This window comes from Tupaia chinensis, unplaced genomic scaffold, assembly GCF_000334495.1.
Source record: "Tupaia chinensis unplaced genomic scaffold, TupChi_1.0 Scaffold000265_1, whole genome shotgun sequence".
NCBI classification, from domain to species: domain Eukaryota; kingdom Metazoa; phylum Chordata; class Mammalia; order Scandentia; family Tupaiidae; genus Tupaia; species Tupaia belangeri.
Genome location: NW_006159745.1, coordinates 22,034 through 42,219, shown reverse-complemented (window position 1 = coordinate 42,219; position 20,186 = coordinate 22,034). Strand labels below are relative to the sequence as shown.

At 34.0% G+C, this 20,186-nt stretch overlaps 1 protein-coding gene across 1 annotated transcript in view; it reads left to right on the top strand.

The window, feature by feature from the left end:
- Positions 1-20,186, top strand: part of LOC102486015 (cadherin-2) — a gene marked incomplete at its 3' end in the record, with an annotated part of 185,985 nt that overhangs the window by 144,489 nt on the left and 21,310 nt on the right. Inside the window, 3 exon segments of the mRNA XM_006149493.2 lie at positions 7,251-7,477; positions 9,258-9,404; positions 11,163-11,318. Coding sequence (XP_006149555.2) covers positions 7,251-7,477; positions 9,258-9,404; positions 11,163-11,318 — 530 coding nt within the window.

Below are 20,186 nucleotides of genomic sequence, written 5' to 3'. Positions count from 1 at the left end.
AACATCTGTTAAAACTGTAAAACTATTTATATTTTCCCAGTATGCCTTCAGAAAGCAATTAAGGCAGAAAAACAAGAAAAAGTCAAAAGTATATTTAGGCATGTAAATAATTTATATTGTTCTCATAATTGTTTCTAAATATGGCATGGTATTTTACTTGAGCAAAAATTATAAACCATATGTATTTGCACATTTTCATTCACATAGTTTATGTAGTGCTGTTAACTGCTAATATATTTAATATATAAGATCTGTGGTTTACTGTTAATATTTTATAAGGATATTACGGTTTTATGGTTAACATTAATTTGAGGTATTGCTTTAAGAGTAAAAAAAAGGTACTTTAAAATAATTATTTCCCTGGTGTTTAATTTTCTATTAATCATGCTAACAAAGTTTTATGTAGGCTTAGCACACACAGTAACTACATATTGTGTACATAAACTGTGCAATAGCTTTAATGATAAATTTCTTGCTTAATATTATGGTGATTTAGCTACAGACATTTACATGTATATAGACTTGTTTTAAATTTGATTAATTTGATAGGTTGAGCCTGTTCTTTCCAGTTGTCTAAGGAAATGTATTTCCTTTTCTCCTATGTTATGAATTCTGGAATTTCTACTTTGGGTTATCTGAGCACTTAAGCAAAATTAATGTTTTAATGTAAGGAAGATTGTTCTGTCAGAAAAGGATTTTAAGTCTCTTTGATTATGTTTAAATAATTAGATTTCAACCTTATTCCATGTCTGGTAAAATATTATGACTTCCATGAAACACCAACTCAAATCTCTCTCAATATCTCCATACTTAGGTTACTTATATAAAACTATTGATTTAATAATATTATCCAGCTCTGACTAATACCAGCTTGAGGAAGTTCATGGGAATTATTTGGATGAATCTGGTAATAGTGACAATTACTTGTTACTTTCAGGTATCTTAATAACATAAGTTAGACCATCATCTGTAAGTAAACCTTTTTTCGGGACCAACAGTTAGCATAATGGCTATGTCACTGGACTCCTACATAGTCGACTACAGTTCACGTCCCGGACCCGATGGCTTAAAACTCACGCTGGGTGTGTGTGCGTGCGTGCCCAAGATCCCGAGAGGAGAATGGAGGAGAAGGGATTGTGGCGTGGCCATCCACCCCACGCGACCTGTAGCAAAAAAGAAAAACAAAAGATAACCTTTTTTCTTAATTAACTTTTCAAATCTGTTTTATGTTTTCAGAAAAACTGAATAGAAATTACAAAGTTTCACCCAAAATTGTTTCCGCTAATATTAACATCTTGCATTAGAGTGATACATTCATTACACTTGACAAACCAACAATGTTACATTACTCTACGGTTATTAATATTTTTAGCTGAAGTCTATAGTTTATAGTAGAGTTAATTCTTTGTCTCGTACAGGCCTATGAATTTTGCCAAAACCATAATGTTATATATTTGTTACTAAAGTACTACATGGAATAGTTTTACTGTTAAAGATGTATTTAATTTAAGATAATATTGTTATCACCTCTTTTTAAATGCCCAGAGTCTAAAAAGTTATAAAATTGACTCATGTTTTGGGCCAGCCAGTGGTGTAGTGGTGAAGGTGGCTGGATCCCAAACAGCCAATTGTGTGGTTCGTGTCCCAGACCCAGTGGCCTGCCCATGTGCCTACATGCCCAAAAGAGAAATGGATGAGAAGGAATTGCAGCATGACCGTCCCCTATGAAGGGTACTTTCTCACTCTTTTTCTTTCTGTGTCTCTCTCTAGTGAGCACATATGCCCTACAGCAAAATTTAAAAAAGAAAATAGCTGATTCATGTTTGAAAAAGTAAAAATTGAAATTTTTTTTCATTATGTTAACTCAGAACTCTTTACCTAATATCCATGAAGAAAGCATTTTAATGACAGAAGAGGGTTGGTTCCAGTGCACTATATTTTTCTTCTTGTAAGTGTTAAATGTCCATGATATTTGCCTTATTTACTTCATCTTCAAAGTTAAAATTTAAATCTAACTTTAATAATTTTAGTAATTACATCATGTGCCTTGGATCTTTTTTCCCAAATGGATGTTATCTACTCCCATTTAATGTTGAATTTAAAAAATTTTCTTGAAAGGCTATCAGTGTAAATAAATAACACTTATAAATTATGAATATTTACTAGTGGTGTACTAAGATTCTACAACAGAGCAATTTTCCACATTCTTGTCTGTTAACTTTTAAGTTTCCATTAAAAAAATCCTCTTGAACAAATTGTAGTGCTGGATCATAGGACAGAGGTGGATCTTTTCAAAATTGAGAAATATGTTTAGCTGCATCTATGTCATAGGAAAAATGTAATAAGTAAAAAAGATAAAAGGTAATAAACATTGACCGGTGGATAAGCAATGCAAAGTCATACATTATCCAATGAAATCAGTAAGCTTTAGTTTGCATGACTTGTAAAATAAGAAAGGTTAACATCAATATAGTTGTACCAAGGAGTCGGGACTGTATTCTTGAATGACTTCACCCATGGTATGAAGGCAGGGCTACGAAGGAGGAGAACTTTTCTATATGACAATTATTTTTTTTTAAAAAAAGATATTGAACCTATTGGTTGAATACAAGAAAGAAATTATGTAATAAAACATCTTTTTTTAGTCCAAATAATGCCAGTAGCTTTTGTTTCTTTTAATTTTAGAGCAAATCAGAATTGGCATATTTGTAAAGAAAAGAGAAAAGAAAAGAAATATTTAGTAACAGGTATTAAATCAAGGCACGTTGGTTATAGGTTAGGAGCAGGGGTGGTAGAAAACCAACTGACTCCAAATGACTGACCTAGATACCATTTTCTCCTGTGTTTTTCCCAGTGTCAGACTCTGAGGTCAGCTTCTCATTTATGGGATGTGCAGTGACCCCTTGTAAAAAAGGGCACATTTCTTCTTAGCAAATGTATTTTTTTCAAATACTGTTCCCACTCCAGAGTACTCTGACACCCAAATTCAAATAGGTAACTGAGTATTACAGTAACAGAATGAGCATTCACAGTAACAATGAGTGTGAACTCTGCCCACTCTTACCCTCACCTATCTGAAGGGGCTTGAATACTGCCCTCTATAGGACATTTAAGAATATAGTCTCACTTAAATATTTCTTATACGATGTTTACTGTGGTACATCCAGAGATCTACGTTTGATGTTATGCTCTTTAAAAGCATTTATCAGGCCTCTTTATCAATGTTTTAAAGTGTATTATTTATTAAAGCTTTATTTTTTGTTAACAGATTTCTTGCCATCGGGCACATGCACTTGTTTCAGGAGGGATGTCCATGCAGCAATCTCTTCTCCATTCTCCTCTTGGGATTTTGGGCACACATGCACACGTGCCGGGCATGTTTTTCAGGCTGCTAATTCCAGGATTTGAATCACAGAGTCACCCACGTGTGATCCAGCACCTTAACCACCATGCTATCTGCTGGCCCTAGATTTTGTTTTGTTTTGTTTTGTTTTAAATTTCCTAGAGGATGTGGATGCTTGCTAGAGATGCACACAGAGAGAGAGAGAGGAAGAAAGCACCCTCTATGAGACATGATCACGCTGCACATTCTTCTTCTCATGGAATTTTGGGTGCACACACACACACACACACACACACACACGCACCCCTGGCATGTTTCTCAAACTATAGTGTCTAGGACTCGAACCACACAGTTGCCCATGTGTGATCCGGCCACATTAACCAGCAGCCTACGGGCTGACCCACTTTAATTTTCAGTAATTTAATCAGCTTAGTTAGATACCTTTGCACTTCTATAGGAAAAGAATGAGTACAGATGACTCTTTTTTCTTTCCCCATTGGTAAAACAGAAATAATGATTTTCACCTTGAGAGTTTATTGTTAAAGTATATAATATTATCTTAAATGTCTTGTTCAATATCTGGCATTCAACAATAACTCATTGTCTTCTACCAGCAATTACTACAAATAATTAATTAAAATACATAAGTTTTTGTCACTAAATATGGCTATCGTAGGTGGTGCAAACCCTTCATTTCTGGTCTTTTTTTTTTCATTTTTCAAAAAAGTAAGATACTAATGAATATTTAATGATCGATTCTATTGATCATTACCTCTTAGGTGTTATGTGAAATAAAAGAACCAAGACTCAATATTAGAAAGCCCCAATGAGTTTATAGTCTGCTTAGGAAAAGAAAAATCTTATCACATAAAATCATTAACAAATTCTTTATTATAATAATTACTAATATTATAATCACATAAAGTATTAACATGTTTTAAAGGCAAGAAATGCAAAAGAAAATAAAAACTTTATAATGGTCCAAAATGAGGGCATGGGCTGGCATCTTGCAAAGGCCCATGGTGACTACTCAGCCTAGAATGGTAGCCTGACTCTAGAAGGTGGCATGGAAATGGAAGCGTGTCCCAATACAGGGATAAAAGTGCATGTGTGGTGTAAATCTTTCTGTTCCAAATGATATGTTTTTAAGTTAACATGAATTTCTTTGTGATATGAAGAAGATACATTTTATACAAAACTGTGGTAAAAGTTCCTCATTTTGATTTCTCAGCAAGGGTCCAAATAACAATTTTACTTTTGATTTTGTTGTTTTCATAAAGATAGTCAGTATATGATATTGTTCTATAGAAAAGATTTCTAATTTTTCACTTTTAAATCACAAGGCATGTAAGAAGGAGTAATTAAGTATCTTTTGGGATACTTCTCCCAAGCTAAATATTTGGGTTTAACATAAATTAGTTTGAGAGACAACTTTTATTTTCATCTCAACATGATTGAAATACAAAGGATGATCTATGTGGCATTATGTGGAAAATAATATATTCAGTAGTTAAAATATTTTATTACTTCTGTCAAGGATTTTATGGCTACTAAGGGAATAAACTTGCATGTTATTTGGCTGTGGTCTTGTGTAAGTTCTGTCAATTTCTGTTAATGATAAAACAAAAGAACCATCACCAGTTTGTATGTAGAGTGGGTAGGGTTTGTAAGAACTTTATTAGGTCAGGCCAGCTGGTGGCATGGTGGTGTTAAAGTGGCTGGGTCTCACATGGCCAGCCCCGTGGTCTGAGCTTGGGGCCCATGTGCAAGCAAAAGGAGAAAGGAGGAGACGGGACTGTAGCATGGCCAGCCCCCTACAAGGGTGATTTCTCAGTTTCTCTTTCTCTTTTTCTCTTCAGCAAGCACATGCACTCTGTGGCAAAACTTAAAAACAAAATAAAACAAACTTTATTAGATTTTTGAGAAATGTAAAATGTGAATATGATTATATTTTGTAACCTATGCCTATTGTGTTTCAAAGTGTGTCTTATATAATTGTGGTCAGGATATAACATCAGATGTTTACAGAAATAAAAGACTGCTTTTTATTTAATTCCTTCACTCACTATTCCTATTGAATTTTTAAAAGAAAGATAAAACGAACTTTATTAGATTTTTGAGAAATGTAAAATGTGAATATGATTATATTTTGTAACCTATGCCTATTGTGTTTCAAAGTGTGTCTTATATAATTGTGGTCAGGATATAACATCAGATGTTTACAGAAATAAAAGACTATTGAATTTTTAAAAGAAAGAGTAAAGAAAGAGTAAAGACTTTAAAAAAACAAAACTTCCTTAGAGAATATTCTTATACTTTAATGTATCTTGAGTTTGTCTAGTTCTACATAAGTATGTGGTTTAACTTTTGATTCATTATCTGTTGAGATTTAAGTTGATTGACATAACAAATGAAAAAAACATTAATTATTAAAAACTTAGGTCACTAGGTATAAGATAAAGACATTGAATCTTTTTGATTCCTCTGCTTTTAAGGCATAGATTTTCTAATTTAAAATTTATTTGGAGAGACATCTTTCATTCATTTGAAAAATGCATAAAAGTGGGCCAGTAGTGGTGGTACAGCAGCAACATAACACTCTCTGATGCTGGACCCACATGGGGAGGTCCTGGGTTCATGTTCAGAGATCTCCCTGGACACACTTTGCCCATAGACTGGCAGAGGCTAGAAGTAGTTCTCAGCATGAAGACCCTTTTGAGGGTGCTGTGTCCTCCCCATCTCATGGAAGAAAATAGTAAACTATAATAATATAACATATATAATAAACTTTAAGAAATGAACATTTATAAAGTTAGCACTACTTAAGAGAACTATTATAAGCATGATGAGAAGATGATATTGCAAATTATTCACCTTTGAATTATTGTAAGGTTTTAATTACCATTAAGGTCTTAAAATTGTAGAGCAATTGTAGACATTTGACAATAATAAACATATTTCTTTCTTCCTTTGAGTATCTGTTTACAAGTTATATATTAAGGTATGTGCCAGGAAGTGTGCAGAGATTACAGTTCACCTGAAAGCATGTGCCTTGTCAGGGGTGGCTGTGACACTGGGGGCAGAGCTCAAATTTCTACATGAAGACTGAGAACAAGGAGTTTGTTCTACCTCCACTGACTTTGAAGCTGGGACTGAAAGATGTTTAAGAGTTTGTTAGGGTGGAGGGATGCCTTATCAGTTAAAAGGGTCATGGTAAAAAGTAGTGGTACCCAAGGGACCAGTATCTGGGGCAGGGCAAAGGGCAGGGAGATGCTGGCAAAGGACTCAGAATTGCAGTCTGGCATTCTGTGAAGTGCTTTAGAAGGTTTCAGAGTGCGCCAGATCCCTCATGACTAATTATGCAGTTCAAATCCCAGCCCCAGCATTTTGAAGAACAGGCTGGACACATGTTTGTGTATGCCCAGATTCCACCAGGATAGAGAAATAGAAGAGAAGGGATTGTGGCATGAACATACTGATTTGAGGGTGCTTTTTCCCTTTTTTGTGTCTTTAGTAAGCACATGTGGATGGATTCTCACAAAACAGAGAAAAAAAATGCTGGTGGAAAATCTACATTATGAAAAAACTAGGTGTTGATTTAAATACTTTTTTGCACTTAAATAAACTTGAACTTTAATTGCATTAATTTAATACACAATTTTATATATATATATGTATTTATATACTTGGGTATTTGGACAAGACAACAGATAAACAATGTTTACTGCATGACTTTTCACAAGCTTTTTGAAGTAACCTCGTATTATGAAAATAGTGACATAAAAATAAAGCTTTTATGTTTCCTACTACTACATCTTATCCTATAAGCCTAAACAGGTTAAAGGTTTAGATGTTCGTTTCTTTTGACCTTATGGAATAATCAGACTTGTATATTTATCTTTTCCAGTGAAGTTTAGCAACTGCAATGGGAAAAGAAAAGTACAGTATGAAAGCAGTGAACCCGCAGATTTCAAGGTGGATGAAGATGGTATGGTGTATGCTGTGAGAAGTTTCCCACTCTCCTCTGAGCATGCCAAGTTCCTGATATATGCCCAAGACAAAGAGACCCAGGAAAAGTGGCAAGTGGCCGTCAAATTGAGCCTTAAGCCCACCTTAAGTGATGAGTCAGTGAAGGTATAGTATCTGAATATAGCTCTGGAGTAGAAGCTTAAAAATCAGATTTATTCTGTTTGAACTAAAGGTGTACTTTGCTTCATTTCACACTAGTGGATGGAAAATATTTGAATTTTTATCAACATGCATCAAATGGTATTTTACTGTCTTTTTAATCCATTAAGATACTTAAACTAAATATATTTTAAGCAACCAGAAATTGCATTTGAAAGGTTTGTTTATATTTTGAGATTTATAACTTAAGTTAGACGTATTTATTTTACATTTCTTAGAAGCTTTATAAGCTGTTAAATATAACCACAAAATAAACAATTCTTTGCACAATGTCGTAAGTCAAATTTATTAGATGGGAAGTACAGATTTACAGTAACAGAAAAGCATTTTGAGCAGTGAGTATTGGATTTTTGTCTTGTCCCTTACTAGCCAAATCGGGGAGTATGAATTATTTATTCTATTGCTATGACTTTTAGGAATGAAACACACCCTCTGGTGGAAGCTGGTGTGAGCCAACATGAAATAAGTGAGATAGATTTCCAGCAAAATATCATTCAATTCAATTGAATAAACATTTATTGAGCACTTATTTTGTATAAGTCACTGCATTAGGATTAGAAAAGTCATGATGATATTATTTCCTAAATTTTATAGTTCTTTGAATCAATTCTAAAAATGTGAGGGAACACTATATATTTTGAAATTGATGATTTCTGAATTATGACTATATATTTTATGTACTTATTATATATGTGAGACATAGAACACACATTCATTTCTGGTACTTTATCATGCATATGATATATGAGGGGACTTTAAACCAGTCATAGAAAATGGAATTAAAGTGTAAGTTCATTTTGGTGCAAAATTTTGAATTCCATGCATAATTTTTTATAATACACATTTTCTATGAGTTCTTTGAAGACACCCACATATACACCCCTCATCAAAGATGATTATGTCAGAGAAAAATAAATCATTTTTCTCTTGTACCAGTTTTAGTGTTTCAGTATGTGAAATCTCATTTGTTAATCTTTTAAGGAAGTCCTGGCATTTGGTAAATATACATTGAGAAACTGGTAACTAATGGAGTGAAAAGATGTTTTTGTTGTTGTTGATTCACTGTGTGCCAGTCAGCCAGCTTGGATATTTGCACTGAAGCAGCAAGGGCTAATGGCGGAAATGTCTACAGATATAGGGAGAAACAGAAGAAAATGTTGACATCCAGCAGAGATTAATACCTAGTGTGCAAAGTGGGTCATCTACAGCATCTATCATGGCTGACATAGGTTTAGAATAATTACAGCATTAATTCTGTGGGATTTAATAGGGTCATAAATATTTGAGACATTCCTTAGCAGTATGTATTAAACTTCTCTTGGAATTCAAATTATATTTTAGCACATCAAGACCTAAATTTAATGTACGGTAGCACATTACCTGAACTGTGGTTTAAACTAATGAGAAATATATAAAAGGATACTATTAAATTTTTCTTAATATTAACTACTACCTAAGATGGTGTATAGAATCTCCAAATAGTTTACACAGCCGAGTCATATAAGAAATTGTTTGGAATTCAGTTTTTTAATGAGTAGCGTAACCCCCAAATTTTGTGGTATTTTCTGTTATTTTAATAGAGAAATAAGGAAAAAAGGGTATCCGGACTTATTTTTATTCATGATAAACTGTGGTCCCTCTACTTGGAGGTATCCATTAATATCGACATACTTTTAGAAATTTTTCTTCTAGTACTCAGGAATGTCTTGTATTTTAATGCAACTAGGAATCACAAGAAGTCGAAGAAATAGTATTCCCAAAGCAATTCACTAAACATGATGGCTACCTACAACGGCAGAAGAGAGACTGGGTCATCCCTCCAATCAACTTGCCGGAAAATTCCAGAGGACCTTTTCCTCAAGAGCTTGTCAGGGTAGGGTGGCATTTCATTCTTTCCGTGGCACGTGGGCAGTATATGTTAGGAATGTTTTTCTATTTTTCTACAAATCAGAGTTTATAACATGTATTCCGTATACTAAAAAATAAGGCAGAAAAGACACATGTTATTTTGGTATAGATGGAATTTCTACCATGTCATAAAATGCTTCTCCTTATTTTCACTTATTATTCCTTGGATTATATGTAGGTACAACTCTCTGTAGGTCTGTACATTGTGGATGATAAAGCTTGTTCCCTTTGTGCATACATAAGCCCGAACTCCACAAGCCTTCCATCGACACTGTACCTAGTCTCACAGCATACACTCACCCAAACTCCTGAGTTTAAAAACTGACTTCTTCAGGATGGCCTTTGCTCTCTACAGACAGAGTTGGGACAAAGAAAATATAAAGTGCAGTCATTGCTAAAAATGGCAGCACCAAGTACATTTGAGAGATTTTTAAGGAAAACAACAAAAAAGACCTCTGATGCCATTAATAAGATTTCTAGTGCAGGGCAAAACCATAGACTTTCAGATCTGATAAGTAATTTTTTTTTTTCAGTTACTCCAGATATATACCATTGAATGCAAAAAAAAATTCACATGTTTTTACATGTTTAGTGAAATTAGCAAACTATTTTTTATTACAAAAAGACAAAAATCCTATGCAAAGTCACTGTATTCTCACTTACTAAGAATGTAATATGTCTGTATATAATTATTTTAGTATGGAAACACATACTAAAACCTGTATTTCTAAAGTATGGCACTTATTCCTGGTGTATATTCTGTCCTAATGGGCATTATAATTCAATTATCAACCTAGTCCTAAAATAAAGGTGCTTTCTAATGTTCTACTTTGAGAATGAGGAAAGAGAATTTTGCCTTATCTTTAAAAAAAAAAAAGAAAAAACTAGATTCTATCAATGAACTGAAGTATATTTGCACAATATATAAGGATCTCTTATTCTTACCTACAAATAGTATCACTTAACTGCATCTTTCTCTCTGCCTACCTGCCTTCTTCCCTTTCAGAGCCTGTTCTGTTTCCTGTGTCTGTTCAGATACTGACTTAATTTTCCTGGGGATAGTTAAATTTGCAGAAGGCAGTGAGCCTGTAATGGGTATAATATTTGTGAGCATAAAAATACATTTAAGACTGCTGTTTTGTATGGTTTACTATTAATAAAATATTTTGGTTTGTTGCCAAAATTTTAAGGTTTGTTGCCACCTTAAAAAGGTATGGGAAGCTATGGTTGCAGTGAATAGCGTTAGTACAAAGCGAGGACCGAAATCTGATGTTCAGGCTCAACCACAGTGTTAGAGTTCATATGAAGATATTTCAAAGGTTAGTTAGAAAATTATGTCTTATAGTGACTGATGCAAAAAAGGTAATAAACAACCTTTATTTTAATTAAATTGAACACCAATTACCTTGTTAAATGGTCATACCCAGAAACTTCCAGCAGACAGTTTGATTCTGTTTAAATTTTGAGTTTTGCATGGCTCCTAGTGAGGGTTCTTTTATATGTTAATGTTGCCTCTAGTTTTTTCTGGTGTTGGTGACATCTCCTTTAGAAGCCTGTCACCAAGAAGCAAAGAAGAGGGACAAAAACTGGGAGAGTTTCAGTGGTTTTCTGAAAAGAGAGGGTGTAAGTTTGTAGTGGAAAAGGGCTTGAAGCGTGGCATGCCCTGGCTCATAATGAGCTCATTTAATCTCTCACTTAATGTGATTGTTTTCTTGATCCTCAGATCAGGTCTGATAGAGATAAAAACCTTTCACTGCGGTACAGCGTAACTGGGCCAGGAGCTGACCAGCCTCCAACTGGTATCTTCATTATCAACCCCATCTCAGGTCAGCTGTCAGTGACAAAGCCTCTGGATCGTGAGCTGATAGCCAGATTTCATGTAAGATTACAACCAACCTATAATTCTGCGTCTTAATATTCTTCTAAATATGTGTGGAGTTTTAACGTGTGCCTCTATCTCAGTCTGAAGGCCTTGATGCTGACGATATTAACACTAGAAATGTATTTGTTTTGGTTTGTCTTCATAATTGTATTGTTTTTATAGAATTGGTGAACGCCCCTTGTAAAAAACAGTGCCAACAAAGAGCAGAGGAAGTGAAGTTTCCTCTAAAATTTTACTATTCATTATCTGTTGATACTTGCCTTAAGGCATGTGGCTAAGAACCTAGGAGGATAAAGTGACTTGAATGAGGTCAAAACCACCATAGTAAAATATAGAGCGATTACAAATTATTAATGGATTTAAAGTATTCCATTGACGTATAGACTACATGTTTCTTAAGTTTCTTATCAATAGATACTTGTACTTGCAATTTTTATCTATTTCTACTTGTAAGATTATTTATTAACATTAGATAAAATTCTAGCCCAGGAATAGCATGTTTTTATTTGTTTTCCCTCTACGCAAATAACTAAAACTTTTCATGAAAGAATATTTTCTGGAACCAGATGGTGGCATGGTGGTGAAGGTGCTAGATTCTCACATGTTCAACCACAGTTTGAATCCTGGACCTGGTGGCTTGAAAGTCACACCAGGCATGTATGCGTGCATGCCCAACATCCCAGGGGGAGAATGGAGGAGAAGGGATTGTGACATGAGCATCCCCATGGGGGGTGATTTCTACTTTCCCTGTTACTGTCTCCCTCTCCAGCAAGCCCATGTGTTCTATGGCAAAAACCTTAAAAAAAAAAAAATTTAAAAAAAATTCCCTTTTTAGAAAATAACAAATGCACTTTATAAAAACTCAAATAATACAGAAGGGCATTAATAATAGAGTAAAAACAATTCATAATCCTAGTACATAGAACCTAACCTTGTTTTCTTTTTTTAACATTTCAGTGATATGCTCTCAGATGTTATGTCATTCACAGTTATACAAATGTATTCTCCTGAAATTATGATCAGTCTCTGAAACCAGCTGTTGTCACTTAGTAATTATAAGATTTAACATCTTTCCATGTCAGTAAATAATTATTACATCATTTTTATTACTATAAAATATTATGTTGAATGAATGTAACAGTTTGAACTACTTACGTATTCGTAGATACTTTGGTAACTTAGTTTTTTGTAGTAGTTATGCAGCTATATAAATAATGAGATACTGAACATCTTTTGTCCATTTCCTCAGTATATTCTTAGAATAAATTCTTAAACTTGTAATTCTTTTGATAAGCAAAATTGTTCTCTAAAATTACTATGTCATATTGCTTCCTACCCTCTGTGGAAGATATGCTTTCTCCATACTATTATCAAGTCCAGGCATTATTTATTTATTGACAGTGTTATTCTTAAATTGGATAAGGTGAATATCTGATCAAAGTGAATTCTCTCTTCCTGACTCATGTTGAATTCTTTTTTGGATCATTTTTCTTTTTCTCTTACTTTTAAATATCTATTGGGTTGTCAGAAAAGTCACAACGTATTTGTCTATGTCAAAACGCGTCACGACTTTTCTGACAACCTGATATTTGAATGTTAATGCTGGGTTTGTCATAGAGTTTCCCTTTTGTTGTTTGTTTCTTAATATTGTTTATAATTTTGAAGATAGTATAAAATAGTTTTTGCATTATTAAATTCATTTAAAAAATTCAATTATACATTGTGGCTTCCCACAGATATTGATAAAGATCGTTCCTACTCCAAGAAGTTAATCTCTCCAATTTTTATGGGTTGTATATATATTTTTTTGCATTGAAATTATTAACATCTTTGGAGTTGTTTTAGTGAAAGAGAAGGCTAATAGGCTCACTTTGTTTTTTTCCTATCTGACTAACCGGTTGTCGCAACACTGGGAATTGAGTTAGTCATCAACATTTTGTTATTAAACTTTTATCCTATGTGTTCATGTGTTTATTTCTAGATACTTATTTTGCCTGATAATATATTTGTCCAATTTATATATTTGCAATGACATAAGCTTTTAAAATTACTGAAGTTTTTTTTATGAACTGTTAAAGTATTAATATCTGGCAGAGCAAGATTCCTCTAGATATAAACAAGTAAGCATATGAGAAATTCAAAATATTTAAAGAATTGAGTATTACCTGGGTTTCCCTGTAGCATAGTAATTAAGCACTGTGGCTGGGGAGCCAGATCCCAAATGGCTGACCACAGTTCAAACATGAGCTCGTGCAACTTGAAAAACATACCTGGCACATGAGCATGCATACCCCAAATCCTGAAGGGATGGGTAGATGGAGGATAAAGGACTGCAACATGACCATGCCCTGTTGGGAGTGGGGGTGCATTCTCTCTCTCCAGGGAGCATGCTCACCCTCTAGCAATAAAAAAGAAACAACATTTAAAAAAAACCTTACTCATACCTCCCAAATGTCTTGATTGTTTTGTTTTTTTTTCAGCCTATTCTTTCTCAATCCTTGAAAGAACAGGTCATTCTAATTCTTTTCATAGTGTTCTAAAACATAGAGAAAGAAGTAAAACTTCCAATCCTTTACCAAAGACAACATGGTATTAATAACAAACAATGATAAGATGCCACACAATAGACGTTCTCTAATTAGGCAAGTCTCAAATTTATTCATGTAAATAATATCAATACCAAAAAACTTAAATAGCTCTTCCTATATGAATTCTCACAATTTGGACTCCTGTAAGTAAGTTTATTCAGGGCAATTTGGGGGTAAATTATTGTTCTCTAAGTGATTGCTACTTGCATATTAAAAGAATGATATCTATAATAAAATAATAGAGGGAACCAGCAGTTACGCTTTCTATCTCTATGTCTCTCTCTCTCTGTCTGGCGAGCGCATGCGCCCTATAGCGAAAATCTCTCTCAAAAAAAAATAAAATAAAATAAAATAAAACAATAGAAATGACTGTAGAATTCTAAGTGTTAGGAATTACTATTAAGATTTTTACTTTTATAAAATTCTGACTGAGTAGTAAGGATCTATTAATGTAATATAATGTATTAGATAAGTTTAGAGGAAAAAGGCTTATCTCTGGAGGTGTTGAAAAAAGCAATAATAAAATTTGTATTGTTTCATGTATTTAATATCTTCTGAATAAAAAAAAGGATATATTGCTGCTACTTAAGCTTGATTGAACATATCCATCAGAAACTAACAGTCAATATCAGCCTTAACAGGAAAACTATAGACGCTTTCTAGTTAAAAAAGATATAATTCACAGACATCAAAAAGAATGAAGTGGATCTCTGTGTGTTAAATGAAGAGATATTCACAGTATTCTGCCAAGAGTACTGAGTGATTGTATTTGTTTTAAAAAATAAGATAAAATTTTTAGAAGAATATCTATAAAACTACAAACTAGGATTGGGGAGAAGAACAACTACCTCATATACTCACGTGTGATTATTTTTGTTATTTTTCTTAAACTTTATTTCTTTTTTGTATGTTTCATGCTATCATAGTATTGTAGAGTATATACAATTTATATATGACTGAATACACACTTATTGAAAGAGTATGTGCCACAGATAATTTTTCCTCCCCTTGCACCTCACACCCACCTTCTCCCACCGACTCTGTAGTATCCACTTTTTACAGTTTCTTACATTTACACCCATCCTCTCTACCATCACATTTTCAAGTCTGTCAGTCTCTGCTGTAGCACTCACCACAAATTGAGTGGGGATATACAACGTGTATCTTTCAAAGTCTGGCTCACTTTGCTCAACCTTAAGTCTTCTATGTTCATCCATTTTGAGTCAAACAATACGATCTTATTGTTTCTTATAGAATACCCCAATCACCAATTTTTGGATACTTAGGTTGGTTTCATATTTTAGTAATTGTAAATAATGCTGCAGTAAACACAGAGAAATAATTTGCATATTCACATGTCTTCAAAAATTTCTCCCTATGTTTTTTACTAGTGGTAGTTAGAGGCTTTATATTTAAATATTTGATCCATTTTGAATTAATTCTAGTTAATGGTGAGAGATATGGTCCAATTTCATTTTTTTGCAAATACATATCTAGTTCTTTCAAAATCATTTGATAAAAAAGACTTTATTTTCTCCACTGCATTGTCTCATACCCTTTATTCAAGATCAATTGACTGCATGATTTGGGGTTTATTTCTGGATTCTCTATTCTGTTCCATTGGTCTATGGGTCTATATGTATGCCAGTAACATGCTGTTTCGATTATCATTACTTTGTAATATACTTTAAAGTCAAGTAGTGAGATGCTTCTTATTTTATTTTTTTGGTACAATATTGCTTTGCAATACAAGGTCTCTTTTTTTTCCAGGCAAACTTTGTAACTGTTTTTTCTATTACTGTGAAGATCATCTCATGTAATTGGATTAGAATTGCATTGAATAATATATAAATTAATTTGGGTACGGCTGACATTTGGGTTATATTTATTCTTCCAATCCAAGAACTCAGGATGTCCTTTATTTTTTTTGTATCATACTCTATTTCTTATCTTAATTTTTCATAGTTTTCCTTGTAGAATTCTTTCACCTCTTTGGTTAGATTTATTCCTAGGTATCTTATTTGCTTTGTAGCTATTGTAAATGGGATTGCTTTCTTCAATTCTGTGTCAGTCTCATCATGTACTTTTAATGTTTATGAATGACCTCTGCAATACACACACACACACACACACACACACACACACACACATATATATACACATATCCTAATTTCAGAATTCCCCCAGTACTCTTAACAATGCATTTTTTCATCCATGATAGAGTGTATGTGCACGCATGTGAGAGAGCACCTTTCCCGTATCAAGATCCAGGTCCAGTTACACCATGATCCCCTTCCTCCAGTCCTCCAGACCATTAGATCTTGGGCACTGCTGTGCATGCCTGACCTGGCTGGAGATTCAAACCACGGTCACCATATGGAATCTGGCTTCTCTTGAGCAGCACATTACCACTGTGCCATAGACCCAGTAATAAATTCACTTCTGTCTAGATTCTCTTCTGTTCTTTTGATCACTATTATATGCCAAGACCACATGTTAAAAATTACTGTCCTGACAGTTTCTTACATTTACACCCATCCTCTCTACCATCACATTTTCAAGTCTGTCAGTCTCTGCTGTAGCACTCACCACAAATTGAGTGGGGATATACAACGTGTATCTTTCAAAGTCTGGCTCACTTTGCTCAACCTTAAGTCTTCTATGTTCATCCATTTTGAGTCAAACAATACGATCTTATTGTTTCTTATAGAACACCCTAATCACCAATTTTTGGATACTTAGGTTGGTTTCATATTTTAGTAATTGTAAATAATGCTGCAGTAAACACAGAGAAATAATTTGCATATTCACATGTCTTTAAAAATTTCTCCCTATGTTTTTTACTAGTGGTAGTTAGAGGCTTTATATTTAAATATTTGATCAATTTTGAATTAATTCTAGTTAATGGTGAGAGATATGGTCCAATTTCATTTTTTTGCAAATACAAATCCAGTTCTTTCAAAATCATTTGATAAAAAAGACTTTATTTTCTCCACTGCATTGTCTCATACCCTTTATTCAAGATCAATTGACTGCATGATTTGGGGTTTATTTCTGGATTCTCTATTCTGTTCCATTGGTCTATGGGTCTATATGTATGCCAGTAACATGCTGTTTCGATTATCATTACTTTGTAATATACTTTAAAGTCAAGTAGTGAGATGCTTCTTGTTTTATTTTTTTGGTACAATATTGCTTTGCAATACAAGGTCTCTTTTTATTCCAGGCAAACTTTGTAATTGTTTTTTCTATTACTGTGAAGATTATCTTAGGTAATTGGATTAGAATTGCATTGAATAATATGTAAATTAATTTGGGTACGGCTGACATTTGGGTTATATTTATTCTTCCAATCCAAGAACCCAGGATGTCCTTTATTTTTCTGTATCATACTCTATTTCTTATCTTAATTTTTCATAGTTTTCCTTGTAGAATTCTTTCACCTCTTTGGTTAGATTTATTCCTAGGTATCTTATTTGCTTTGTAGCTATTGTAAGTGGGATTGCTTTCTTCAATTCTGTGTCAGTCTCATCATGTACTTTTAATGTTTATGAATGACCTCTGCAATACACACACACACGCACACACATATATATACACATATCCTAATTTCAGAATTCCCCCAGTACTCTTAACAATGCATTTTTTCATCCATGATAGAGTATATGTGCACACATGTGAGAGAGCACCTTTCCCGTGTCAGGATCCAGGTCCAGTAACACCATGATCCCCTTCCTCCAGTCCTCCAGACCATTAGATCTTGGGCACCGTTGCGCATGCCTGACCTGATTGGAGATTCAAACCATGGTCACCATATGGAATCTGGCTTCTCTTGAGCAGCACATTACCGCTGTGCCATAGACCCAGCAATAAATTCACTTCTGTCTAGATTCTCTTCTGTTCTTTTGATCTCTATTATATGCCAAGACCACATGTTGAAAATTACTGTTTTTATTATTTTTATTTTTTTATTTTATTTACTAATAACAGAAAATACCAGAATCTGCATAGTTTAAAAGATAGAGGTTTATGTAGCTCCAGTTGGGAAGTCCAGGGTCTGCAGGGTGGGAATCTTGCAGAGTTCGTAGGTGTTACATCATCACACGGGTGAGAACAGAGCAGAATGACTTTGTCCATCCCTGTGTCTGTTCTGGTCTCTTTGCCTCTCCTTATAAGCCAACCAGCAGTCAGTCATAGGGGTTGCCGCCTAATCCTTTTATCTTCCTAAAGGCCTCACCTTTCAACCTCATGAAGGTGTTATTTCCTCTTAATACCTTCATAAAATGACCAAGTTCTAACACATGAATTCTGAGAGAACATGCAAATCACAGCAGTTATTCTGACTCTTGCATGCACTGGTTTTGAAAAAGGATTTCCAGCCCACCCATAGTGGTTTAGCACTCTGCAATGCTGAAGGCCTTGTGAAGGAACAGGGTTCAGTTCTGGTATTGACCCATATGTGCCAGGTGCATACATGTGCCCATGATTATAGCTGGCTGGAGGGGTGTAAGGGAGGGATCATGGTGTGGGACCCTGTTGAGGGTGCTTGTCTTTCTCACTCCCATGAAAGAAATTACTTTAAATAAGCTTTTTAAAAATTAAGTTTGTTTTGTTTTGTTTTGTTTTGTTTTTTTTGTCATTGTTTTTTGTTTTGTGTTTTTAGAAAAAAGGGTTTTGGACCTAGACACAATTTTCTCTAAATCTGGATTCTGTCAAAAGACAGAGTAATGTGACTTTTGTAAGTTATTTATCCTTTCTGAAGCTCAATTTCCTCATCTACCAACACTGATAATTTCTACCTCACACTTTTGTACTTGGGTTGGATGAGCAGAAATTTATTGTGCTCGGAGCATGGTGCCTATTATAGAATAAGTGGTGACATTTTCGCTTATTTCTTTCCTTTAAAAAAATAATTAATTATTTTTTATACGTTCAATCATTGTATATCATTACAACTTGTAAAATGAAATTTTCCAGCATGAATACACTGTACATTAGTCCAGTTAAAGGTATTATCATACATACTATTATCAACAGATAATTTTCCAGTGGTGGCTTTTTGTTGCTCTTTCTATCTTGCAGAGTTCGTAGGTGTTACATCATCACACGGGTGAGAACAGAGCAGAATGACTTTGTCCATCCCTGTGTCTGTTCTGGTCTCTTTGCCTCTCCTTATAAGCCAACCAGCAGTCAGTCATAGGGGTTGCCGCTTAATCCTTTTATCTTCCTAAAGGCCTCACCTTTCAACCTCATGAAGGTATTATTTCCTCTTAATACCTTCATAAAATGACCAAGTTCTAACACATGAATTCTGAGAGAACACGCAAATCACAGCAGTTATTCTGACTCTTGCATGCACTGGTTTTGAAAAAGGATTTCCAGCCCACCCATAGTGGTTTAGCACTCTGCAATGCTGAAGGCCTTGTGAAGGAATGGTTCAGTTCTGGTATTGGCTCATATGTGCCAGGTGCATACATGTGCCCATGATTCTAGCTGGCTGAAGGGGTGTAAGGGAGGGATCATGGTGTGGGACCCTGTTGAGGGTGCTTGTCTTTCTCACTCCCATGAAAGAAATTACTTTAAATAAGCTTTTTAAAAATTAAGTTTGTTTTGTTTTGTTTTGTTTTGTTTTTTTTGTCATTGTTTTTTGTTTTGTGTTTTTAGAAAAAAGGGTTTTGGACCTAGACACAATTTTCTCTAAATCTGGATTCTGTCAAAAGACAGAGTAATGTGACTTTTGTAAGTTATTTATCCTTTCTGAAACTCAATTTCCTCATCTACCAGCACTGATAATTTCTACCTCACACTTTTGGACTTGGGTTGGATGAGCAGAAATTTATTGTGCTCGGAGCATGGTGCCTATTATAGAATAAGTGGTGACATTTTCGCTTATTTCTTTCCTTTAAAAAAATAATTAATTATTTTTTATACGTTCAATCATTGTATATCATTACAACTTGTAAAATGAAATTTTCCAGCATGAATACACTGTACATTAGTCCAGTTAAAGGTATTATCATACATACTATTATCAACAGATAATTTTCCAGTGGTGGCTTTTTGTTGCTCTTTCTATCCTAATTATATGAAGTTGAGCTGAGTTAATTAATAAATTTATTTATTTTTAAATTTATTTACATTCATTCACTATACATCATTACAGCATACAAAATGAGATTTCCCATCCAGAATACACTGTATATTGGCTCAATCAAGCACATCAACATACGTGTTCTCAACAAATAATTTTCCATTTCTTATTTCCTGTATATTTTGC